Raw genomic sequence first — 21459 nt, 5'->3', positions numbered from 1 at the left:
CAGCATTCAAAAAGGCACAAGTGGGGCCTGGGCATCTCTTAGGATTGCTTTGTTTGCATCAGTTTTGTTCCAGATCAGAAGTTGTGTGTCCTGCCAGCTGCCTATGTGCTGAATGAGTAGCTGCAGCCAGGGAGAGATTCTAGCTGGAGTGGAGTGTGCCTGAATGCTGGAGCAATGGGTTGTATCAGCAAAGACCTGCTCTGAAATCCTTATGTGTCACTAGGCTGTCAGGGAGCAAACTACAGGGCAATAATGTCTGATCCGAGCCAGAGCAACTGCAGAAGAATACAGGTGTTCATCCAGGATTGTAGGGCTTTACAAGGATGCAAAGGACAGGGGAGAAATGTGTCTTGTAGGTTCAATTGCACTGCAGCCAGACCCTTTTAGAACAGCTGGTAGTATAACTGTGTGCTGAATTTGTTTAATTTTCCATTCCCACAGGCCTTGAGCTCAGCCTGCTGATAAACTGTGGTATGGAGTTCCCTTTCTGTGGCACCAGGCCCTCACAGTGCTGCAAACCCTTTTCAACAGGCAGTATTTTGGCATGGGGAAGGCAGGGAGATTGCTCTCAAGCTCCTTGTGCAACCTGGAAGAGATGAAAGTTCAGCTAGATGGGCTCGGGGAGGTTTGAGGCCCTAAACTGAATCACTGCTGGTTTGAGCCCAGTGCATGTGCACCCCTTGCTCCCCCTGCCTGCACACCTCCATTGCACACCTGTACCACCCTCCCTCCCTCACATTCCTGTCCTGCTGGTCTCCAGCCCTGGTCTCCCTCTCTGCAGGCATCCCTGCTGATGCCTCTGCTCCACTCAGGGCACACAACCCAAGCAGTTTAACCCTGCTCCAGCTTTCAGGTCCTCCTCATTGGCAGAGCAGCCCCACGGATGTCTCTCTGCTCAGCTGCAGGCCAGAGCAGCAAGAGCAGCCTGTGATGCTCACCATTGTTTTTGCATGCACGTGTGGGCTCGCCCTTCTGCTCCTCAGCAGACACACTGACCTCCCTCTCACCCCCGTATCTCCCGGGTGCCTCAGCAGCCAGCTCCCTGCACTCTGCCTGCTTCAAGGCCAAGCTCAGCAGCAGGCTGTGGAGCTGTCTGGGGAGCAGACTGTGTGCTGCTGGAATGCCAGGAAAGCGGGAGGGTCAGATGATGGCACACTGGTAATGAATAATGCCGTACTCATTGACTTGGAGGCATCATGTTAATACTGAATTGAGGCACATCCTGCTCTTTATTGCTTCAAGGCCTTCCAGCCTAGGTCTGATCTACAGCTCTAGGCAGCTTTTAGCCCAGAAAGCAGAGGATTGTTTTGCTGAGTGAAATATAGAGGCAGGTGCTGCTTTTTGAGGATGCAGTTCCCACCCCAGGCTCCCTGACCTACCCCACACCCTGTGTGCTGCTCAGGCAGTCCTGAGTCTGGAGCTGTCACCCTCTGCAGTGTGGCATAGTGGGGGGGATCCTATCCCATCCCGTTTTCATGTACACCTAGCCCCACAAATGCTCCCAGCCCTGGGTCATGGCCCACCTCCCACATCTACTGTCACTAGGCTGCCTTACTGCAGTCCCAAAATACCCCACTGCCCACTGATTGACTGCAGCCCTCTCCACATTGCTGTTTCCACCCTGAGCAGTGACCCACCTCTACCTTTTGCTGGAATTCCCTTGCCCTGGCTCCATCACTGCAGCCCAGCCAGGCAGGCAGGGATGCCGCAGCTTGGACTGAGCTGTCTGGGGCTGGTGCAGAGGGGGTCTGAACCTGCCATTCAGTGCCATAATTTCTCCATCCCTCATCCTTTGCTGGAGATGGATGCTGCACAAGGGCCTCCGCTGGTGCTGATGCCGCTGGTGGATGAGGGGCAAAGCAGCCACCACCCAGGGGTTTTGGCGAGACACAGCAAGGACCATCCCCACTTCCTTCCTGGAGGTTTATTTCTTTTTCGGGGGACTTCCCCCCGCTCCGAGGGTGGGTCCAGGCCGATGTTTGCCTCTTCAGGCCTTTTGGCTGCAGGACCAGGCGCCGGGGGGTACCTCCGAGCCCCCCTCAGCGGCAGGAGCACTTGCAGGCGGCCACGACGGGGTAGGGGATGTGGCGCCAGGTGCAGCTCGGGGGCCCGGGCTGCTGCGGGCCCCAGCAGTGCCAGGCCAGCAGCTGGATGCGGCTGAGCTGCGCGGGCCGGCAGGCCATGCCGGGGGGCCAGGAGCAGCCGGCGGGCCCGCTCTCGCACGTGGTGTGGCGCACCCAGCGCGGCCAGAAGACGGGCCCCAGGTCCACCCAGGCGGAGGTGAGGCGGCAGGCGGCCCGTTCCACCAGCCACTGCCGCAGGCGGCGGGCCGCAGCCGCCGCCAGCTCTGGGGGCAGCTCGGGCCCGGGGGGCAGCAGGGCGGGCAGCTCCAGCCCCTCCGCCTCTCGCCACAGCTTGCGGCGATACCGCCCGGCGCCCTCGGCCAGCTCCCTGCTCACGGACTCCAGGTTCTCCTCGAGGGTGCTCCCGTTGCGGCCGCGGGGCTCCTCGGTCGCCATCCAGAAGGGGTCGAAGGCCGGGCCCAGCAGCCGGCGCAGCCGCCCGGGGCGCAGGTGCCGGGGCTGGGGCGCGTAGCGGTAATCCTCGGGGGACAGCGACAGGCCGTAGGGCCGCGCCGGCAGCCAGGGCTGGCCCCGCAGCAGCTGCGCCGCGGGGTCCGCCGTGCTGGCCGGCGGCTCCCGAGGCGGCGGTGGGCCTGGCACGGCCGGTGCCGGGAGCAGGCAGAGGAGCAGGAGGAGGCGGCTGCCGTGCGGCCCCTCCATGGCCAGCAGCGCTGTGACGGGCTGTGCCCGGCTGCCGGCTCGCACTCTGCCGCATCCCCTGGGTTATCACCGCGTCCCGAGGCATGGCCTTCCCCTTTTCCCTGCTTACTTTCCCTGCTGATAGGGAGCCGGCGGGGACACCTCGCTCCTTCCCACCAGAGGGGCAGGTGGGGGGGGAGAAGCCGCATGGTCCCTCCTGACACCGAGCCAATGGGGATAATCTGGGCTGCTGTGGAGGGGAAGGGGCCAGCGCCTCCTTCTCCACATCCTGCACCGTCATTGGAAGAGGTACCCACAACCTTCCCAGTAAAGGGAAGCTGGTGGCCTTTGAGTCTGGCTGAGAAAGGATCACCAAGCTGCGCTCAGTGCAGCTGGAAATCCTCAGGGCACAGGTCCTGTCGCCAGGATGGGCATGGCAGTAGGGCTGCATGTCACTGTCCTCTCCTGGTACATCAGCCAGCCCCCGTGTGTCTCCAGGCAGCTGTGATGGAGCTGGACCTCTGGAGGTGGCCATCGTGGAGGTTTTGTCCTCCCTCCCATACTGTAGTACTGGTGGAGTGGAGACCTGGACTGGATGGAATCCAAAACCAGCTTTCTCCTCCTTCCCTGGGTCAGACATTGTGGGAGAGGCTAAATCTGCTCAGTGCTACTAACAATTAATTAATGACATCTAGTAGCAGCAATTAATTGCTCATCCTGCAGAGGGTTTAGGACCCTCTATTTGAGGGACCGGGCAGAAATAAGCTCACAGTTATGGGGTATTTACGCTCCCTGGAGGTGTTGGAAAACACATTCTGAACACCCAGCTTTGAGAAGTGGCTGCTGAGGTCCAAGGGACCCTTTCCTCCTCCCTTTTCCATCAGAGAGTAGTGAGCTTTCTCTCTGCCACCCCCTTCTCAGCAGGAGGAGCAGGGAGCAGCTGAGCCTGCAGGAAAGCTGGGCAGAGAGGAGTTAACTTCAAACCCAACCTCAGGGAGAGGGGAAAAAAAACAAGAGAGAACTATGGATCAGCAGCAAGAGCAGAGGGAGGGAAAAGGGGGAGTCAGAGAGAGAGGAGAGGAGCTCCAGGAGAAGAGGGAGCAGAGCTGGTGGCGGGCAGGGGGAGGCAGCGGAGCACCAGGCAGGAGTGATGGGATGACCGAGCTGCCCAGATAAACTCTTCTGTGCTCTGCATCCTCCCGCTACCACTGCGTGGGCTGGACTGGAGGTCTCCCCCTAAGCGAGTGGCAAAGCTGCAGGCTCTTCCTCAAAAAGGTGAGTGCTGGCTTCCAAAGCTGAAAGGTGGCCTCAGGCTCCCTGAGCAGAGACACCCTGGTGCATTTTGCGTGCCCAGAAGGAGACTGGGCTCCTCTGCTTCAGTGAGGAGATCCCATGGGGCCAGATGGATAAGCTGGAGGGTAGCTATCAGTAGGACAGAGGGGACCCAAGACACAGAGAGGCAGGGACAGTCTCTTGGTGTGGTACACAAAGAAGCTGGGAAGCAGAACTGGCATGAGCTGAGGGATGGGGGAGCACGGAGTGAAGGAGCTTGCATGACCCAAAGCCGAGTTAATTGCTTGTCAACAGCAGCTAGATAACAGTGTCTTTCCTTCTCTGTTTTTGCTCAGAGACAGACAATTTGTTCTAATGATAGCATAACAAGGAGAAGGCTTATTCAGAGATAGGCTGTTCGTGTTCCCTGTCTGAGCACAGTGTTACTCAGGGCTGCAGGAAGTTTTGCAGCAAATCACAATACCTTGAGCTGTGATAATAACAGGCTTCTTCACAGTGATCATCATGTTGTATTTCAGGTGGCTCCAGGGTCTCTTCCCATCCTCACCTACCTGCCACCATCCAGCCCTTGATCCCCTCTCAGCATCAGGAAAAGGTGCATTTGGTTGCCTGTCCTCTGTGGAGCATAACTACTGCATGGGGAGCAAGGAGCAGCCAGCTCCAGGGTGGAGGGGGTCCCAGCTTAAGGAGTTCCCTTGGGGTGGGAATGTGTTGGGGTGCTGCTGCTGTGATCCAGGCATCGGGTCCCTGCTGGGGGAGGTGGCACAGCCCTGGGCTGAGTGTGCTGGCACCACTTACAGCCCATGGGAGCCTCCTACCCCACGGCCCTGTGGCCAGACCCTGTTGAACACCAGCCAGGGTTTACACTTGCCAAAGCAAGCAATCCCTAGGGGTTTAGCAGATTTGGGAATGTAGCAAGGAAGGTGGGTGAGGCCAGGTGGCAGGGCAGGAGGGATCCCTTGGGGTGCTAGGAGCACGGGAGATGTTCTCCCTGTCACGAGTTCTTGGTGGCATCATTTAACCAGCTGGTTGGGATTGGCATCTCTGGGAGAAACATGACTGTCAAAGGCTGGGGTCAGGCACCTCGGGGCTTATTATCACTTTCTCCCAATGCAGGTCCCTGCAGTCTGACAGGAAGATGCCAGGGGGATTGAACATCTCTTCTGACAGCCCAGAGCTACGAGCAGCAGGGATTATTGTGCCCATCATCTTCTCCCTCATCTTCCTTGTGGGTACTGTGGGAAATGGGCTGGTGCTGGCTGTGCTGCTGTGGAATGGCCAAGTCAAGTACTCCACCACCAACCTCTTCATCCTCAACCTGGCTGTGGCCGACCTGTGCTTCATCATCTGCTGCGTCCCCTTCCAGGCCACCATTTACACCCTGGATGGGTGGCTCTTTGGGGCCTTTGCCTGCAAGGCTGTGCATTTCCTCATCTACCTCACCATGTATGCCAGCAGCTTTACCCTGGCTGCTGTCTCTGTTGACAGGTAAGTGTCCCCTTCCCTTTGAGTTCTGCAGCTCAGGGACACTGTGTTTGCCATTCTTGAGCTAAGGGTGGAGAAAGGCCACTACTTGCCCTGTTGGGTGTCCTGTAAGAAGCAGGTCGGGTCTCCCCAGAGGTAGGGCCAGCAGAGCCAGTCTCCCCAGCTCCCCATGCCACCACCCTCTACCAAGCCAAGCTCTCAGCCTAATTACCCAGTGCTCACTTGGGAAAGAGGGGAGTCCACCTTGCATAAGCAAGAACAGCAAAACCTCCAGGGCAGCAACACAACTCAGAAGGAACGGGGGAGTCCTGCTCCTATCCTTCTCTTACCTGGTTCAAAATATACACTGCTTGTCCTTCCTGAGCCAGCACAGCAGAGTGGATGATAGAGATCCCAGGCCCACTGTTGGAATGACCCTGACATTTTTGTGAATTCACTGTAACCCTCACTCCCGAAAGATTTGGGAGGGAAGAGATGGGTGGCTGCATGGGAAGGGGTACACAGATGGGAGCTCCACAGGGCAGGAGGAATACCTCATCTCACCCATGTTGTGTTTTGTCTCTCCTTCTCCCTCCCCTCCTTGCCAGGTACTTGGCCATTCGGTATCCACTGAAGTCCCGGGACCTCCGCACATCCCGAAATGCAGGAGTGGCCATTGTGGTGATCTGGTCCCTGTCGATGCTCTTCGCAGGGCCTTACCTCAGTTACTACCAGATAATCCATTACCATGGTGTGCCCATCTGTGTCCCCGTCTGGGAGGACCAGCGCCGAAAGGTTCTGGACATCCTCACGTTTGTGTTTGGATACCTGCTGCCCGTGACCGTGGTGAGCCTGGCATACTCTAGGACCATCAAGTTCTTGTGGACTTCTGTAGACCCCATAGAAAGAATCTCAGAGTCTCGGAAAGCCAAGCGTAAGGTCACCAAGATGATTGTCACAGTGGCCATCCTGTTCTGCCTCTGCTGGCTGCCCCACCACCTGGTCATCCTCTGCTTCTGGTTTGGCCACTTTCCCTTCAACCGGGCCACTTACGCTTTCCGCCTGGCTTCCCACTGCCTTTCCTACACCAACTCCTGCCTCAACCCCATTGTCTACGCCCTCATCTCCAAGCATTTCCGCAAGCGTTTCAAGCAGGCCTTCACCTGCCTCTTCTTCCAGAACAAGATCAGGAAAAAGAAGAAGAAGAGGGTTGGAAGGAAAGTCCATATGGTCAATGTGGAAAGAGGTTTTGCCAACAGGACAGGAGATTTCTGTGGAGGTAACACTGAGGTGACCCAAGCCCCAGAAGAGAACACCAGGAAGAGGGATCATGAAGGTGCCACTCGTACCAGAGCATGGACTCAGCAGGTACAAGATGCCATGGTCTCTGTTCAGAAGGAGCTACTGGAGGAGGAAATTTTGGCAACAGCTGGCCATTCCCTAGATGTGACCCCTCTAAGAGGAACTGTTGGACAAGATCAAGAAGAAGCCCTAGAAAAGGGCTAGAGAGGCAAAAAAAGTAGTCTCTATTTGCATCTAATTTTCTGACCACATCACAGTGGTTTTGCTTTCCTCCAGGATCATCGTGCCCACGCCTTATCCCACTGAGATGGCTTTATGTTGGCAGTGAGAGATGAGCTCGCTCATTCAGACCCATTAAACTGAGTTCAAGTCCCCCAGAACTCCTCAAACACCTCCTCCCGTGATCCTGTAATCATGTCTGAGACCTGTCATCATCCCAGCTCAATATTCACAGTAAACTTTAAGTGACTGCAACAGCCTCCTCTTCTTGAATTACATATGGTGTTTTAGTAGTGCTGTGTGGATCCTGAATATGTAACCCTTAATGTGAGGCAGGTCTGCACCTGTAATTTCTTAAGAGAAGGTGAAAATTGGGAAGCTTAGGAAAAAGTGTTTAGGGAAAGCTGTGACATTGTGGGACATCCAGCCTTCCACACTGAAGGGGAAACAATTACAGGTTGTCATGGCACTTGTAAGTGTCCTGAGCCCTGCATGGGCTACAAAACCCTCTGGCGTCCTCACTTGTCCCCATGCATGGTGCTGGAAGTTGTGTCAAAAGGCGTTTTGGCCCCAGCCAGTGCTGTAGGCATTGAAGAGTGGGGCTGGGTGACATCAGGCAGCTTGCAGAGCTGTGATGTGCATAAGCAGAGCCATGATGTCCTCTTTATTTCCCTTATTTTTCTGTTCCCTACTTCTGTTTGCGTAAATCTTTCCTTTTTGCTTTGTCCTGCCCACTCTTAATTCCCAGCTGACATGGTATTTCTAACGCTCACTGAAGCTGTTGTTCACCTTGCTAGAGCTCAGCTCCAAGGACATCCCTTTTTCTGTGCACAGGCTAACCGAAGAGGAAGGCCAACAGTGCTGGGAATTAGTTTTCTTTTTCCATTCAAATGCTTGATGTTGCTTTCTGCACTTTGAGCTTCCCTTGCCTCTCTCCCCGTTTCTGATTTTTCCACGTCTCTCCTTTCGTGGTGGCTGCCACTCCTCTACAGCGGATCTCCTTCAGAAACGTGTCCAGTGTGCCTTCCTGGGAACAATGAGTTCTGCAGTCACCCTCTGCACATTATGCCATGGCTGGTGGCCAGCTCACATGGTCTCATCATTTCTTCAGGTGAAGACTCACTCCACAGCCAAAAACATTGCAGGGAGAAGGGAACAGCAGTCAGGAGCAATGACGTGGCACAGCTGGACACTGCCTGTTCTTGCCTAGGAGCAGCCAGGCTGTTGCTCACCCCTGATCCTGTTCTTCCTGGTCCCAGATTGCAAATGGAGCAGGTCAGATTGGGACTGACTGCTGCACATTGGGGTGAAGGCTAAATGAAACAGGACAGAGAGGATAGGGAAGATCTTGGGGAGAAGGTGCATGTAGCATGACAAGTGGCTGCGAGCCCTGGACCCCTTCACTATGTTCTGCCTGGTGCTAAGGCCAATTTTGGAGAGCACATGAGCAGGAAGGGCAGGTGCTGAGCCTGGGTTGGGAAGGTTCTGGAGCCAGAAGGAAATTCCTGTCTATCCAGTACCAGTTTACTTGCTCCAACTGGTTTCTCAGCTCAAAAGCAGAGGTGAAGCAAAGATGTCACATCCTTGATAGAGAGACAGGTTTAATTAAAACTGAAGGAGTTTGATTGCTGCTTTCCACGCAGCCTTCCCTCCAGACTGATTGTCATTCTGCAGTCTCTGCTCCCAGCTTCTTGCCTTAATTAATTACTGTTTTCTCTTATTTTCTATCCTACTTTTTATCACTCAGGCTGACAAGCTCATCTTTAACCCTGCAGGGTCTGGTTTGCCACATCAATACAGTGCAGCTGTTCCAAGATCTGGAACAGGGTAGATGAAATGGGAGAGGTGTGACCAGGTCAGGGTTTCACGTCTAGTGGTAAGCATCAGCTCTTCTCTGTGGAGTAACTTAGTCCTGCCAACTGTGTGCTGATTCTGGTGTCTGGCATCTCCCTGGCACGTGTGACATGAGCCTGACATACTGGGAAGTGCCAGACCCAGGCGCCGAGAAGCTCATCCTGCTTATGACCCTGTGTGTAATCTGGCAGCCCTGGGAAGGGAATTCTGGTTATTTGCTTTTGGGTTTAGCTGCTGGTTGCTAATCTATGACCAGCACTAGCAGGTTGCCAGCTGATTATTTTAATTCTTCCATGTGCTCTCTTCCCCTCTTAGAGATTTCATAAAAAAAGCCCAGAGGAACGCTGTTTGCCGTACATCTGTTATCATCTTCCTAATCAAAACTTGCTGATTCCTCCACCTGGTCACCCCAGGGCCCTGACCTGCCCAGGGATGCTCCCCCAGGCTGGCCAGGCACAATGCATGAAGAAGGCATATTTTTATAAGTATCCTTCTGTGATGGAAGAGATCTTTGCTCACAGAGTGAGCGAAGGAAGTAGATGAAAGGGTGAGAAGTTTGCCAGAGACGCTTCATGGGGCTTCCTTAGCAGCAGAGATAATTGCTGTGCTGGATTTGAAGTCTGCTAGAAAGGCAAAAGTGGAGGAAGTAAATGAGTTTAGCTGTTGGAGATTAATTATTTCAGCTGCTGAAGAGCTAAACAAATTCTTGATGTTCACACACATTGCAGTGTGTGCTTTGCACTCGATTGAGTGGGTGAAGTGACTGCTCCAGAGAAAGGTCATTTGCTTAGTAACATCCATGCAGCTTTGCTGGGAGGCCTTGTCAGAGCTGGTGCCTCTGCTGTGGCTCCTCTGTGAGACACAATCAGGTTCTCAGCTGTTTGTTTGCTTGGGTCAGATCCTCAGTCTGGCTGGTTTTGGTTGCCTCTTACAGTACAGCAGCAGCCTCAGAGCCAGGGAGGTTGCTGCTGGGCTCAATGGCTGGGAATTCTGCAGATCACATGCTCTGAATTAGGAGGGGAAGTAGAGTGTATTTGGAGGTCAGGTAGTGGTGAGGGAGAACCAAAGCCTAAAGTCTCAGTTGATATCGTGGCCCTGGGAATGGGGATTATTATTGTCCAGGAAGGGATCTGGAGGGGGTGCATTTGATGGTGTAGCAGAAAGAAAATGAGGAGTTTGGACTGATTCTAATGGCAAAATAAATAGCAGAGGGAAACCTGTGCTGTTGTTTCAATTCTCCATTACTGCAGCAGACACCTCTGGGAGACACAGACAACTGCCACCAGCCTCACGGGTTGTGCAGGGAAATCTGTGGCACAGGGTGCAAGGACAGAGGAAAGCTGCTGGGAGAAGCTGAAGCCTCTAGGCCAGAAGCAGAAAGAAAACCAGGCAGTGCCAGTCAACAGCTCTCAGCACAGTGGGAAGCCATGTTTTCTCCTTCCCTGGAACAGCTTCTTTCCTGCCCAGCACCTAATTCTCATTCTGGATACAGCTGCTGAGCATGACAGGGTAGATAAGGCTCTGGGTATGACTGGCTGATGCAAAGAAACCTAAAACTTTTCTCCATCCAGTGCCAAACACATAATATGGCTCAGGGCAGCTTCAAGCCCTAAGGCAGGAAAGCAGAACTGACTGTGGTGATTCATAAAATATAATTCCTACATGATACTTTTTTTTTTTCTCCACTGAAAACCAGACGTGCTTTTCTCTTCCTTACCTGATGTTACTGCTAAAGCAGTGGCAAAACTTCCTATAGCCATTTGTTTTCTTATTGCCTCTCCTGCCATGGTGGGAGCAGTGTGGCAAAAGAAGCAAGGCAATTGCTCCTGGCTGGCTGCAGCACCCCCACCTTTCCCCTCTGTCAGGAGCTGTTAAGAAAAAACCCAGCACCAGGCAAGAAAAAAGCCTGAAGAGCTGTGGACAGCATCACGTGTGCCCAGACTAAAAGCTTCACTCTGAGTCTCAGCTAGATGTGTTCCTGGGTTTGAGGTAAGCTGGTAAGAGGTGTCTACTTAGAGACAACATCAGCAACTGCAGGATAAAGAGTGTTTTAGCCACGTGCTCTTCAGGCACCCTAATGGTCTCCTCAGCAACAAGGCTGCTGAGGGCAGAAGCGCTGGCAGCTGAGTGTATGTGGACATCAAACTGGGCTGCAAAGATGGGAAGAGACAAGGTCAGTAAAGACTGGGCAGGAAGGTCACCTGCTCCTCACACAGGGGCCACACTGGAAGCTCCCTGCCCTGCCCTGTCCTTCTCCAGCCCCTCATCCTCTTGCTGTCTCTTCACAGCACAGCCATTTTATTTGGCATGGGGCAAGGCATGACTTCTGCCACTGGGCAAGGCTGCTTTTCCTCTCTGCAAAATATCTTCCAGCTTGAAGCACTCCTGCTGGGATTCCCTTTCCTCTGTTTGTACGGTTTCACAGCAGCCTAGATTTTAAATTTGGATTTCTTGGCTCTGGAAGTCAGGATCAGAAAAGGTCAGCCAGCAACCCTGTACTTTGATCTGCAAACAGAGTGGTGATTGAACTCAAACAACTTTGTGTTGTCACTTCTGATTTGAGGACCAGGGATGAGAGTAGCATTTACCAAGTCCAGTGCTATGCATGGGGCCTGGAACAGATGTAAAGAAAGAGGAATGGGCTGCTCTGAAAAAGAGAACTTGGCTGAGGAATCGTAAAAGGCTGACAGGATTTTATTGACGTTGAAAATACAAAAAGGTCAGATTGTCTCCCACCCTCTCAGCATCCTTCCCATCCAGCACATCATAATGAAGTATCAATATGTACAGTGACAGCTCCAGCCCAACCATGAGACTGCTGCCCCCAGCTGTGTCCTCCAGCAGCCCACAGATGAACCCATCTAAAAGTCATGCCTGTTTCTGGTAGCTCAGCTTTGAACAGAGGTCCACTTAGCCTCCTCCTGGACAAGAGGCAGGTATCAGAGAGCATGCTGACCTAAAGATCTCTGAAGAATGCTCCAAACTGTGGCTGCTGTGAGACAGGTGTGGCTACCAGCACACCATGGTGTGGCACACAGGTGGGAACTCGGATCACTATTGACATGTCCCTGTCACCCTGTTGCTGTAGGTGCCCTATCAACGAGATTTCCTGGATCCTGGCTCCACAGCAAAGCAAGCTAAATCTTTATTGCTAACCACAGTGGGCAGAAGAGAGAGAGCAGCAAGAGCATTTCCCTGCATCCTTCATAGCTGCATCACTTCAGACTCCCAGCATAAGCCACAATTCGTTTCTCACACTGCACTTAAGGTTCTCCATGACAAGCAAGAGATACACAATGGCTGAGCAATGGGTTTGGTGCTGCTGAGGCAGAGGTAAATCCACCTTCATCCTAGCCCAATAATACAGCTGAGTGCACAACACCTCCTGTCACAACTGGACCTCTTTCCTGAGACTGCCAGTAACAGGAAATACAAATGTTAGTTATGGTGGGGCTTTTTTACAAGACGTAGATGTCTGTCTAGAACTGCATTAAGACTGTGACCTTCCAATCCTTATTCTCACAACAGGGCAGTTCTGACCTGCTAGCTGTGCACCTGGGTATTTTTTGGAAGTGTTACAATGTAATATTTAAGCACAAACTTGCAGCAGACTTAAAAAATGGGTCCAGTGACAGGTGTTAGTCTAGCTATGAAAAACTTTGTATCTCATATGTAACCAGACACATTCTCTGTCTTCTGACAACAGGCTCTGTGAAAGGTGAAAATTAAGCCTCAGTGCATGTTTCTTAAGGCAGAATGTTTGCTCAGCTTCTAGCATGCAGAATTAAATGTGTGTTCTTCTCATAGCACAAAGCCTTCTGCTGTTCAAGGCATTCACTTTCTCCCTCATGCAATTAAGCAGTATGGAGGTGGCAAAAGGTGCCTTTTCCAAGCAGGAATGTTCCAGGCATTTCTGTGATGCTGGCTAGCTGCTGAGTACACTAGTGAGGGCTGGTAACTGCACATGGCATTGGTCACCACCTACACGGAGCTGGTGTACTTAGGAGAAGGCAAAACATCTCTGGAAAGGGTACCCTATTCATCGCCAGCCCATCTGGTAAAAAGTAGAACAGCTCTTTTACCCCAAAGTCACAGCTGCAGCATTCTTGTCTGTTGCCTTTGTTGTGCAAAGCCTGCTGCCTTCCTGTGGGGCAGCTGTGGCAGCACCAACAGGAACAGTCTGAGCACCACTGCAGAGTCAGTCTGGGCAGGAATGGCTGCTGGCAGCAATGTTTAGTCAGTGATCTGAGAAGCAAACTTCAGCTTCCTTTTCTCTCTAAGGCTTCTCCTGCTGCTTCAGGAAGATGATTTGGCAGCCCATTACCTATTGTCCATCTTCTGCATCTGCAGGCTGAGTGACGTGAAGCTGGCCAGGAGGTCTGTAACCTCATCCACCTGACAGGAGAATACACAAGGCCATCAGGGAGGGGAATGCAGCCACCCAGCCCCACAGAAGAAAGCCCCATGCAGCAGAGACCACCCTTGCACTAGAATTGCCAGTAATGCCCATGCTGAACTTACACTAGGACAGGATCCTTTTGGTGCCAACAATCATGCAGAAGGGCTACTATCCTCATCATCAAACAAGCCCTAATCTAAGGCAATAGGAGCTTCTCCCCATTCTTCAGGAGGTGATGCTTGACCTCTGCTCTGTGTGATTTAGCCAGTCCTTAAAATACAACCATGTTGCTACATTACCCAAAACACAAACATGGTATCAGGGCTATTTCCTCTAAGCCTGTTTCTAGGGGCCAGTCTTTAGTAGGAAAAACCCCAGGCCCTGCAACCCTGTGTGGTTGTGCTGACCCTGGCCTTAAAGTGACTGTGTCCTCAGCCCATCTGATCCTCAGCTTCCCTGCTGCTTGGAACTGTGATGCTTTCTGCATTTTGAATTTTCACCCAAAGGAGTACCATGAGTCATCATGTAACTTGCCCACTTGACCCAATGTGAGCAATAACCATGACTTCAGTGCCCCTTTGCTCATGCAGTTGCATTCTCCTAAATGCAGGAGTCCCAATCCAAGGAGGTGAGTCAGAGTAGCTCAATGCTCAATACCTGCTCCTTTGTGCTAGTCATCTGTAGCCTGGAGCAGAGGTCATCCAACTGTTCCTTTTGCTCATGCCTCCCCAGACGGTCCAGGTATTCCCGCAACATCTGGATAATCTGAAACAAACAGGCACAAGAGGCAAACATCACAGAGCTGCACCAGGCTGGAGTGTTTCCACTGGAAAAATTAAATTGCCAAGCACACAGCCTTGAAGCTGCAGCACACGGCAGAGTACGTGACCCCTAGAGACGAACCCGGGCAAAGCAACTGCATGGCACTAATGGCAGCATCAGAGTCCAGTGAGTCACCAGAAGCATTCACCAGTCACACATGGACTAGATGTGATCCTTGTGCCTGGTCAAGAACGTGGAAGAGAGATAAGCCCAGCTGAAGCAGAACAAGGTCTAGCCCTGAAAGCACCAAACTTTTTTTTATGGCTAGTTAGCTTCCCTCACTGTGAGGAGCAGGGACTTCTACTTCCAGCAGGATCTGCTCATGCACAGAGGATAAAAATCCTTGTGTCTGTGTGGCTCCTGAAGTGAGGCCCATGCCCCGTGCATTTACAGGACCAGGAGTGCTTTCCTATTCCATGCCTCTATATACTGGAGCACAGCAGACTGTGTAAGGAATACAGAGAACGTGTACAGCACAGCTACAGCCTCGTGCCTCATCCTTCTCCTGCCACAAGGCATCTCTTACATTGTGGTTGAAGAAAACAGTATGCTCCATACAGCCCAAGAATCCACTCAATGCATCCTTAGCTTAACAGAGCCAAGGGAGGCCCTGGAAAAAATTAAAGTAGAGGCTGGGGAAAAGGAAGGTCTCTGAAAACGGAAGTCAAATTCTTCCCACAGCAGTTAAGAGCCTACAAACAAGCATTTAAGTAAAGGGTGCAGGAGGCTGCCAGGGGCTGCACCCCACTACCAGAACATGGGGCTGTTTATTTTACCTGTTTCACTTCAAGGCGTACAGCCTCCAGGCTGTGGGAGAATCCTTCCTGCAGGATATTCAGCTTTGACTTAGCAAGGTGCAGTGGGGTTCTGCCAGCTCGATCCAAGGCATCAACTCTGGCCCCTGCAAGATGCACGACCAGGGACAGTGAGGTCTGTCACCAGGATGTGGTGTCCCTGGAGAGTTTCAACAGGGCAGGAAGGGAACAGGTGTAACTGTTAGAGAGGAAACGTTACCTCCGCGCAGCAGCGTGGTGATGACAGGAACATGGTTTGTGCAGGCAGCTGGGGAGGGAAAACAGAGGATACACAACTTAGAGGTACAAACAAAAATTAGTTTCTGCTCAAGGAAACTTGAGCAGAAAAACTAGCTTGCTGCTTCCCAAAGGGCTTCTCTGCCAGAGGAAAGAGGAACGGTCCAAATGCTAAGGTATCCACCCACTCAAGCCTGAGTACTGTGTCTGGAACAGATCTTGCACTCCTTGGTGCTGGTAGAGGAAGGGAAATCAATTTTTTCAAACCTTTTCTTTGATTTTGAATCTTTGTGAGGAGTGAATCTAATGAAATGCAGAGTCCCTCCTAGGTGCTTAAATTTGGGGATGCACTCTGTGCGGCACAGGCAAGAGGAAGGTGGAGAGGAAAGGAACAGTAAGGAGGTTCTCACCTCACTTTTCTCCATGCAAAGCTCATCTGTGTGGCACTTACCCAAGTGCAAGGGAGTATTGCCCAGCCCATCTCTCTGGTTTGGGTCAGCCCCGTGGTCCAGAAGCAGTTGGACTAGAAACAAGGAAACAGACACACATCAGTCCCTTCCCTTTGCCCCACAGGTCAGGCCCACATGGGCCACAGATCCATGTGGCAGCCACCAGGCTGCCCTACGGGTGCTTCTGTTCAGCTCATCAGCTTCCTTCCTGAGACAGGGCAGGGGCTTGCACAGCAATGCAGAAGGACCCAGCACAGAGCCATGCAGTGCCACTGCTCCTGGGCTCCCTGATGGAAGGACACCCTTCCCTCTGCACCAGTACAGTGCTAGAACTGGGAGGTCCTGCCCCCCTTCCAGCAGGCAGACATGGCAAACCCTGGGGCCAGAGTTGGCAACTTCGACACAAAAGGAACAGAAAAAAGCAACCTCTGGCAGGTGCTGAAGCAAAATAAAGAGCACCCTTCAAAATCCCCAGCACAGAGAGGCTGGAAGACAGAGCCCCCCCACTCACCGATGTGATCGTTGCCATTGCAGGAGGCAAAGTGCAGGGCTGTCCGGCCCTTGTCGTCCGCAGCACAGGGGTCAGCTCCATCCTCCAGGAGTTGCTGCACTGACAGAACCAAGGAGAAAAAAGCAAGTAAGCTGAAGGAGCACCTGATCAGAGAGGTAATGCTATCTGCTGTCTGCTCTTTTGGGGGTACAGAAACGTGCTGTCAGCTGCTAAGTCACCTTAGCAGCTGTGAGAGAATCCTTGCTGCAGGATATTCAGCTCTGACTTAGCGAGGTGCAGTGGGGTTCTGCCAGCTCAATCCAAGGCATTGATCCATTGACTAAGTCAACTGGACTTGAACCAGTTACCACCAGTATCCCAGCTCAGCAGAACCAGCCTTAGCAGCGTAACCTCCACCCTCTGATTCAGCCTTCACCACCTTCCACACGTTGCCATAAAAGATAAGGCAACAGCTCTAACGGCTAAAGACCCACCTAGCCAAATTTTCAAGCTCCAAGACAACCAGCAAATACCTAGAGAAGAATGCAAAAGGATAGGAAGAGTATGGGGCTAACTCTTGGTTTTAGTCAGCTGCATCTCAGGTACTTCCCAAGCTAGAATTAGCATCTTGTGCTTACTACTACCCCTCCATGGGCTTGCCCTGTGGATTTACATGGTCATTTTCTGCACCTGTAAAGTTTTGACATCAACGTGGACCTGTGGTCAGAAGTTTCAGAGTGTAACCACAGGTAGTGAGAAAAGCCACTTCTTCACACCTGTCTTGATGATGCTCCTTCCTAACCAGTGGTGGCTACAGTTTGGGAAGCAGGCAGGGGAATGCACCGACCTGCCAAGAGCTGAGCAGAGAGATCAGTAAAGGGTGGAAAGATTAGGGACATAAAAATAACACCTATACAACGTGGGGTAGGGGCATCTGTATGGGCTGTTACTTTTGGTGTTTTGAGATCATCCTGATATGCTACCTGGTGTGGAAAATAGAGTTCATTCCGTAGCTGTTAAAAATGCTGACAGGTTCATTATATTTTGAGATCTTTAAAGAGTATATTCTACAACAGTCAAGACTGTTTCAGGCCACTGAAAGTCACCATTCATCCCAGCTTCCAGAAAGCAAATTATAGCCACCTTTGAATTTCTTCCTGTACACATCCTGCTTCAAGGGTGGTACAGAACTGAAAAGAACACCTAAAAAGATGGAAGTGGCATTAACATGGAATGTTTGATACTTCAGAAGAAAGAATGGGCAACTGACAGTGCCCCAGTGAGAACCATTAATAGGAACACTTTAGCTGCTCTTCCCCTGAACCAAGTAGGAATGACATAACCTCTCCACCCAGTGCCACCACAGGAAACAGCAAAGATGTTTACTTGTTGATGAAAAATAAATTAATCATAGCACACTTCCTCAAGCTGCAGAGTAAACAAAACGCAAGAGGTCTGTAAACATGGGAACCTGTCTATCAAATCCAAGGTGAATTGAAACCAAGACTTCCATAAAACGGCATTCTTTCATCTTCCTGTTGGAAATGATATAACTTTTTAATAATTTTAGTTAGTGATTTTAATTAACTTTGAAATTAATTGCTTTAGTTAATCATAATCTACATATATAATTAGAATTATATATATAGATCTTAAATTATTCTTAGCCAGTATTTAGCAAAGCTGTCATAACATACTTTTGTAGGAACACAGCTTGGGGAAACTACTGAAACTTTAACTTTTGATAAACTAACTCTGATGTGCTTCAATGAACAAAACCAGAGAAAGATGTATGGTTGAGGCTGGACGTCTGGAATGTAGATTTTATGGACCACAAGAACTTTGCAGAAACCAGAAGATAAAGAAGGGACTAACAAAGACTCAGTATATGTGTTGGGAAGTCCCTACCAGAGGAAAAAGATACAAAAAAGACTAAAAATATAGACTAACTAGCATGAGAAGTGAGAAACCAATATCCCACAGAGGACAGAGTACTATTTAATAAAAGAGAATGATGTAATTTATAACCAACAAACATTAATTTGTTTGCTAAAAAGTATAAAAAGTTTTATATCTGTGTCTGAGTGGAGGCCAGAATTTTGTAAGCCACACAAATCCCTCCTGGCCAACAACAACATAACATCTTACACACTAACACTAAAGAGAAAGGGTTAGAGGGGTTTATTTACCCCAACAATTTTGAAGGATTTGGTAACAATTTACTGGTGACCCAGGTGAGACAACACATTTGATATTCCACAGACTTACAGGATCAAGGACTTTGGTGCACACTGAAAGACTTTTTTTCAGGGAGTTTTCAATCCTCTGATCCAGGTGAGTTCAAGGCAAAAACCCCTGGGAGTTTATTAAGACATTCCTGAAGGTTTAATAAGGTATACCTAATCACAAGCTTGCACTCTGTAACATATTAAGAGTTAAAAAAGTGATTATATAATTGTCTATTTTCTATTAAAATTTAGTGTAAAACTGTATAAGTGAATAATGGAATTGTGTTTGAGTCCTGCTGCCTTACAGTTGGAAAACTGTAATTGTAAAACTGTACAAGTGACTATCAAAAGGTGTGGTTTGAATCTTCACCCTCTGCTTTGCCCACAATTAGTCAGACAGTGCTGCCTGCACAAAGAGCCACGTTGTGGAAGGGCTTTGCCCTGATATTTCTGTGCTCATTAAATGCTATGGTATCTGTTAGTGTTGGAAAATGCAAGTGTGCCATAAGAATAAATTGAGTTTGTATGAAAATTCATCGGCTGTAAGAGTGCTGAAGCCATTGTATGTTGACTGTGAACTTTAGGGCATTTGGTGTGTACTAAGTGTTTGGTTTTGGGCAATGTAAATTGCTGAAGTGAGGACCGTTTGCTCAGAGCTCTCTCCTGGCGCCAGCACAGCGGCTGCTGTTGTTTCGGTGACTGGAATTGTACTGGCGTGCACAGAGCGCTCTCTCGTGTCGGTTTTAGTCATTGCTGCAACTTCTGCTTACTGTGGGTTTCCCTTTTTCTTCTCAGGAAGAGGGGGAATACCCAAATGTTCGCCTTTAGGTTGTATTTTTCAGCACTGGAAAGAATTTTAAAGCAATTCTTTAACTTGGATACAGGTAATAGGATATTGTATTTTCTGGTGGCTAGTTTATCTATTAGATAATCAAGGAAAATGGCCAGTTCATGGTATTTTTACACCAAAATGGTATTTTAGAGTTGATGTTATGTTGCCAAAAGAAAGAGAAATTGAATGACATACCATACATAGTACCTCAAGCAGTGATAAGTAGCCAAAGATAAACACAGAAAAAACACATTGGGGAGCAGAAGATATTAGAGGTAACTTGAAACACCAAGTAATAAGTGTAAAAATACCAGGAATCAAAAGAGTAAGTGTAAAATATGTTTGCAACAAAATCCACAGCCCTACAAAAGACCTCCTTTAGGGACTCCAAAAAAAGTAAACTGTCCTGGAGTTTATAGGCAAACAGATTTTTCTGAGCTACCTCAACAAGAGGGATATTGATACCTATTGGTTTGAGCTGACACATTTTTTGGAGAGCTGCTTGCACCAACAAAGCAAGGGAAGTCACCAAGATATTGTTAAAAGAGTAATACCCCGGGCTGGAATTTCATTTGGAATGAATGATCTATGGTACCTTATAACAAGGCACAAGCAAATGTTTGCATTTTAATGGCTTAAGTCTTGCTAGATACTCAATGATTTAAGTTTAAATTATTTTAGTGGAAGTTTAATCTTGAAGGAAAATTCAAATCACTTCCAAAGGGGGGAATTGTTGGAAATGTCAGAACTTTTTAGTAATTTTAGTTAATGGTTTTAATAACCTCTTGATTGTTTAGTTACAATCAATAAATATTTATTAATTATAAATAGTGTGTTATGCTTTTATTACTCTTAGCCAGCACCTAGCAAAGTTGTCATTAAGTTATTTGTGTAGGAACACAGACTGCAAAAACTACTAAAACTTTAAGCTTTGATAAACTAACTCTGATATGAAGTGCCTCTAGCACTTCAAATAAAAAAGCCTGAGAGAGAAGGATGTAGTGTTGAGGTTGGACATATGGAAAGCAGAATTTATGGACCACAAGGGAATTTTGCAGAAACCAGAAGAGTCCAGCTCTGGCCCTGGTTCTAATCTACTGGGTCATGCTGCCTCATCACACAGGGTATGGCTTAGATAATCGTAACTTTTCCACCTAAATCAAAACATCATTCTCTTGCTGCTAACAACTGGGCAAAACAAGACACCGAAACAGCTGGGACAGCGCAGTGCTGGTTTAGCTCCAGGCAGATGGAAAACTAACACTATGAACCAGGTGCAGTGAAAAAGAGAACACAATAACCAGCCCCACTCTGCTCAGAGAACAAACCTGGGTTTTAGAAAAGCATTTTCTAGACCTGAAGCAGCTAAAGCATCCTGTTCTCAATCTATCAGCACCCACTTCCTCCTCTCCAAAAGTAAGAGCCCTTGAGACAGTGCCCTTCCAAGAAGAGGTCCCAGGTGGGACTGACAGAAGCCTTACCTGTGTCCAGATCATTGCTATTGGCAGCTTCACGCAGCCTTTTCAGAGCTACGGAGGAAAGACAGCAATTACTGGGAAGCACAGAGGAAAGAGGCACGATTCCCTACTGAACCATTCCATCCCGGTGCTCCATCCAGCACAAGCGCGGGGCCAAATCCCACTGCTACCAGAGAATGGGAAGCAGATGGAGGCACCGGGTAAGAACGGCTCTCCCGGTCTGCCCCCGAACCGGCCGCGGGCCCGGGCACCCTCCCGGCGGGACCGCCGAACAGCGCCCAGCTCCCTCGCGGAGCCCGTGCGGAGCCGGGCCGCTCACCGTGCGCCTCCTTGCCGGTGGGGCCCAGCCGGCGGTGCAGGCGGGCGGCCCGGCGCAGGCGGCGCGCCGGGATCTTGCCCGCGGGCTCCTCCCGCTGCCACACGACGTGCAGGTAACCCAGCGGCGCGCCCGCTCCTGGCGGCGGCAGCGCGATGCGCGGCTGTGGCTCCGGCCCCGGCCCCGGCCCCGGCCCCGGCTCTGACTCTGGTTCTGGTTCTGGTCCCGGTCCCGGCCCCGCGCCGGGCGCCCCCTCAGCCCCACCGCCGCCCTCCATCCCGGCACGGCCCGGCCCGGGGAGAGGGCGGGCCGTCACCATAGCAACGGGGCGGGCCGCCTCCTCTCGACCAATGAAAGGCGGCACAGCCCGCGCGTGCAGCCAATAGGGAGGGAGCGGGTAGGAGAGAGGCGGGGCGGGAAGTGGAGGCAGTGGCCAGCAGAGCTTGACGGGCAGTTGTTCTCTCCAATCAGATAGGGAAGCGGGCCGCGGCCGGCCCGTGACGGCTCAGCAGGATGAAGA

General features: G+C 50.8%; 3 protein-coding genes across 5 annotated transcripts; 1 reads left to right on the top strand and 2 right to left on the bottom strand.

Moving 5' to 3' along the window:
* Nucleotides 1-74: 74 nt before the first annotated feature.
* On the bottom strand, nt 75-2980 carry LOC135300628 (noggin-like). Its single transcript, XM_064420283.1, has 2 exons — nt 1644-2980; nt 75-586 (listed from the first exon to the last, which is right to left on the bottom strand). The coding sequence occupies exon 1, from the start codon at nt 2781-2783 to the stop codon at nt 2040-2042; it is 744 nt and encodes a 247-aa protein (XP_064276353.1). The 5' UTR covers nt 2784-2980; the 3' UTR covers nt 75-586; nt 1644-2039.
* Nucleotides 2980-12736, top strand: GALR3 (galanin receptor 3). 2 transcript variants are annotated; one of them, XM_064420279.1, is made up of 4 exons: nt 2980-4037; nt 4574-4650; nt 5172-5543; nt 6128-12736. In XM_064420279.1, the coding sequence occupies exons 3-4, from the start codon at nt 5194-5196 to the stop codon at nt 7023-7025; spliced, it is 1248 nt and encodes a 415-aa protein (XP_064276349.1). In that variant the 5' UTR covers nt 2980-4037; nt 4574-4650; nt 5172-5193; the 3' UTR covers nt 7026-12736. The 2 variants fall into 2 exon arrangements, with proteins under 2 accessions (XP_064276349.1, XP_064276350.1); XM_064420280.1 differs by lacking the exon at nt 4574-4650.
* Nucleotides 11571-21231, bottom strand: ANKRD54 (ankyrin repeat domain 54). Of its 2 annotated transcripts, none has more exons than XM_064420281.1 (8): nt 20943-21231; nt 20627-20674; nt 16107-16205; nt 15598-15669; nt 15130-15177; nt 14892-15016; nt 13951-14058; nt 11571-13289 (listed from the first exon to the last, which is right to left on the bottom strand). In XM_064420281.1, exons 1-8 carry the CDS (start codon nt 21214-21216, stop codon nt 13215-13217), a joined length of 849 nt encoding a protein of 282 aa, XP_064276351.1. In that variant the 5' UTR covers nt 21217-21231; the 3' UTR covers nt 11571-13214. The 2 variants fall into 2 exon arrangements, with proteins under 2 accessions (XP_064276351.1, XP_064276352.1); XM_064420282.1 differs by having other exon boundaries at nt 16107-16200; nt 20943-21082.
* Nucleotides 21232-21459: the final 228 nt, after the last annotated feature.

Source organism: Passer domesticus, chromosome 5 (assembly GCF_036417665.1).
Source record: "Passer domesticus isolate bPasDom1 chromosome 5, bPasDom1.hap1, whole genome shotgun sequence".
Lineage (NCBI taxonomy): Eukaryota > Metazoa > Chordata > Aves > Passeriformes > Passeridae > Passer > Passer domesticus.
The sequence above is the reverse complement of the archived record's forward strand: the minus strand, read 5'-3'. Positions and strand labels throughout refer to the sequence as shown.

Coding starts and splice junctions, on each gene's coding strand:
- LOC135300628 (XM_064420283.1), bottom strand. CDS start 2,783: ATGGAGGGGCCGCACGGCAGCCGCCTCCTCCTGCTCCTCTGCCTGCTC.
- GALR3 (XM_064420280.1), top strand. CDS start 5,194: ATGCCAGGGGGATTGAACATCTCTTCTGACAGCCCAGAGCTACGAGCA. Junction 5,544..6,127: donor GCTGCTGTCTCTGTTGACAG/GTAAGTGTCCCC, acceptor CCTCCTTGCCAG/GTACTTGGCCATTCGGTATC.
- ANKRD54 (XM_064420281.1), bottom strand. CDS start 21,216: ATGGAGGGCGGCGGTGGGGCTGAGGGGGCGCCCGGCGCGGGGCCGGGA. Junction 15,017..15,129: donor CACCACGCTGCTGCGCGGAG/GTAACGTTTCCT, acceptor TGCATCTTGCAG/GGGCCAGAGTTGATGCCTTG. Junction 14,059..14,891: donor TACGCCTTGAAGTGAAACAG/GTAAAATAAACA, acceptor TGTTTGTTTCAG/ATTATCCAGATGTTGCGGGA.